General features: G+C 57.7%; 2 protein-coding genes across 2 annotated transcripts; one reads left to right on the top strand and one right to left on the bottom strand.

Annotated features, from left to right (window-relative positions):
• Positions 1–328: 328 nt before the first annotated feature.
• On the bottom strand, positions 329–1,307 carry LOC104916987 (proto-oncogene c-Fos-like). The gene is made up of 2 exons (XM_019611659.1): positions 1,173–1,307; positions 329–793 (listed from the first exon to the last, which is right to left on the bottom strand). The coding sequence occupies exons 1-2, from the start codon at positions 1,305–1,307 to the stop codon at positions 362–364; spliced, it is 567 nt and encodes a 188-aa protein (XP_019467204.1). The 3' UTR covers positions 329–361.
• Positions 1,308–2,692: 1,385 nt separating this feature from the next.
• LOC109365045 (proline-rich receptor-like protein kinase PERK2) lies at positions 2,693–3,477 on the top strand (the record flags this gene model as incomplete). The annotated part of the gene is made up of 1 exon (XM_019611660.2): positions 2,693–3,477. A coding segment is annotated over exon 1 (735 nt), but the record flags the coding sequence as incomplete, so codon positions are not given.
• Positions 3,478–3,485: the final 8 nt, after the last annotated feature.

A 3,485-nucleotide genomic window follows, 5' to 3' on the forward strand; every position in this document is an offset into this window, starting at 1 on the left:
AAAAAAACCTCAACAAACCTTTGAAGAACCCCACCAACTTTCCAAGAACCACCGAAACAAACAAACAAACCAAAACCAAACCCACCAGGTCCCTCAAACCCCACCCACCAAGAAGAACCCGAAACAACGCCAAAACAACGCCCCCGAAAATCCGGAAGCAGCGCCTGATTCTTGACAAACGGGCTCAGGAAAAGACAAGAAACCCCCACCAAAAAAAAAAAATAATAATAAAAATGAATAACAATCAACCAGTTGGGCCCGGGGGGGCAGGAGGGGGGGAGAGGGCAGAACGGGGAGGCGGGTCGGGATGTATATATATATATATTAGTTTTTTTTTTAGGGGGGGTGGGACGCAACCCATTCACAACGCGAGGAGCGAGGGAGAATTCAAGGAGTCCGAGGACTGGTCGCTGCTGCTGCTCCGCTGATGCGAGGCTCCGCAGGTGGTTCCCTCTGGGTAGGTGAACACAAACGAAGACGTATAGGAGGGGTTAGGTGGCATCGGGGGGACCCCCGGCGCGAAGCAGCAGCTGGGGAAGGGACCTTGGGTGCCCGGTTGGTACGGGAAGGCGACGGGCCCCGGCGGTTCCTCCTTGCCCAAGGTGCTCACCTCGGCGGGGCCGGAACCCAAAGGTGGGGGTTCCTCGTAGGGGAGCTTGCAGGCTGGGGCGTGAGCCACCAGGACGAATTCCAGGCGTTCCTTCTCCTTCTGGAGTTCGGCGATCTCCGATTCCAGTTCGGCTTTTTCTTCTTCCAGCTGGTCGGTTTCCTGGTGGGGGTGGGGTGGAGGAGGGGGGGGGAGAGAAAGGAGACACGGGTGTCATTGTTGTGAGCCAGAGTTTGGGGAGGGGGTGTCGCTGCTCTGCTCTGCGCCCAGCTCCACCATCCTGGTCAACATCGACGTCCCCAGATCTTGGGGACATCGTTGTCCCCATCCCATGAGGTTGGACCTGGTTGTCCACATCCCATGGCCCAGAGTTGGACATCTCCAATGTCCCTTGCATGTGGGACAGTGGTGTCACCTCCATGGGGTCGGTGGTGTCACCTCCATGGGGTCAGTGGTGGTGACGGCGATGTCACTGCTCTGCTCTGTGCCCAACTCCACCATCCTGGTCAACACTGATGTTCCCAGATCTTGGGGACATCGTTGTCCCCATCCCATGAGGTTAGACCTGGTTGTCCCCATCTCGTGGCCCAGAGTTGGACATCTCCAAGGTCCCTTGCATGTGGGACACTGGTGTCACCTCCATGGGGTCAGTGGTGGTGACGGCGATGTCACTGCTCTGCTCTGTGCCCAACTCCACCATCCTGGTCAACATCAACATCCCCAGATCTTGGGGACATCGTTGTCCCCATCCCATGAGGTTAGACCTGGTTGTCCCCATCTCGTGGCCCAGAGTTGGACATCTCCAAGGTCCCTTGCATGTGGGACAGTGGTGTCACCTCCATGGGGTTGGTGGTGTCACCTCCATGAGGTCAATAGTGGTGACGGCGATGTCACCACTCTGCTCTGCGCCCAACTCCACCATCCTGGTCATCATCGACATCCCCAGATTTTGGAGACATCGTTGTCCCCATCTTGTGGCCCAGAGTTGGACCTCTCCAATGTCCCTTGCATGTGGGACGCTGGTGTCACCTCCATGGGGTCAACGGTGGTGACGGCAATGTCACCACTCTGCTCTGTGCCCAGCTCCACCATCCTGGTCAACATCGACGTCCCCAGATCTTGGGGACATCGTTGTCCCCATCCCATGGCCCAAAGTTGGACCTCTCCAATGTCCCTCTCATGTGGGACAGTGGTGTCACCTCCATGGGGTCAATGATGGTGACGGCGATGTCACCGCTCTGCTCTGTGCCCAACTCCACCATCCTGGTCAACATCGACATCCCCAGATCTTGGGGACATTGTTGTCCCCATCCCATGGCCCAAAGTTGGACCTCTCCAATGTCCCTCTCATGTGGGACAGTGGTGTCACCTCCATGAGGTCAATAGCGGTGACGGCGATGTCACCGCTCTGCTCTGTGCCCATCTCCACCATTCTGGTCAACATCGACATCCCCAGATCTTGGGGACATCGTTGTCCCCATCTCGTTGCCCAGAGTTGGACCTCTCTAATGTCCCTTGCGTGTGGGACATTGTTGTCACCTCCATGGGGTCAATGATGGTGACAGCGATGTCACCACTCTGCTCTCTGCCCAACTCCACCATCCTGGTCAACACTGATGTCCCCAGATCTTGGGGACATCGTTGTCCCCATCCCATGAGGTTGGACCTGGTTGTCCCCATCCCATAGCCCAGAGTTGGACCTCTCTAATGTCCCTTGCATGTGGGATACTGGTGTCACCTCCATGGGGTTGGTGGTGTCACCTCCATGGGGTCAGTGATGGTGACAGCGATGTCACCGCTCTGCTCTGTGCCCAACTCCACCATCCTGGTCATCATCAACGTCCCCAGATCTTGGGGACATCGTTGTCCCCATCCCATGAGGTTGGACCTGGTTGTCCCCATCTTGTGGCCCAGAGTTGGACATCTCCAATGTGAGGACACTGGTGTCACCTCCATGGAACCAACGGTGGTGTCACCTCCATGGGGCCAATGGTGGTGACAGCAATGTCACCACTCTGCTCTGCGCCCATCTCCACCATTCTGGTCACCATCGAAGTTCCCAGATCTTGGGGACATCGTTGTCCCCACCTCATGTCCTTAAGTCAGACACCTCTGATGTCCCTCTGTCACCACTGATGTCCCCAACTCTGGAGGCCATCGTCCCTGCCCCTCATCCCAACCATCTGTCTGTCCCACCTGATGTCCCCAACTCAATCAGTCTCTCCCAACTTGTCCTGGGGCCACCGCTGTCCCCATCCGACATCCCTACAGGTGACACAGGGACACCACTGTCCCCATTCCAAAGCCCTCACGTGCAAATTGAGGCCACCGTTGTCCCATCCAACATCCCCAACCTGGGGCCACCACTGTCCCCATCCAGCATCCCCATAGGTGACACAAGGCCACCACTGTCCCCATCCAACATCCCCAACCTGGGGCCACCGTTGTCCCCATCCAACGTCCCCAACCTGTGGCCACCACTGTCCCCATCCAATGTCCCCATAGGTGACACAAGGCCACCACTGTCCCTATCCAGTGTCCCCAGCCTGGGGCCACCACTGTCCCCATCCAACGTCCCCAACCTGGGGCCACCACTGTCCCCATCCAACGTCCCCATAGGTGACACAAGGCCACCATTATCCCCATCCAATCTCCCCAACCTGAGGCCACCACTGTCCCCATCCAACGCCCCCATAGGTGACACAAGGCCACCACTGTCCCCATCCAACGTCCCCAACCTGGGGCCACCACTGTCCCCATCCAACGCCCCCATAAGTGACACAAGGTCACCACTGTCCCCATCCAACGTCCCCAACCTGGAGCCACCACTGTCCCCATCCAATGTCCCCAACCTGGGGCCACCACTGTCCCCATCCAA

This window comes from Meleagris gallopavo, unplaced genomic scaffold (assembly GCF_000146605.3).
Source record: "Meleagris gallopavo isolate NT-WF06-2002-E0010 breed Aviagen turkey brand Nicholas breeding stock unplaced genomic scaffold, Turkey_5.1 ChrUn_random_7180001952695, whole genome shotgun sequence".
In the NCBI taxonomy this organism is placed as follows: domain Eukaryota; kingdom Metazoa; phylum Chordata; class Aves; order Galliformes; family Phasianidae; genus Meleagris; species Meleagris gallopavo.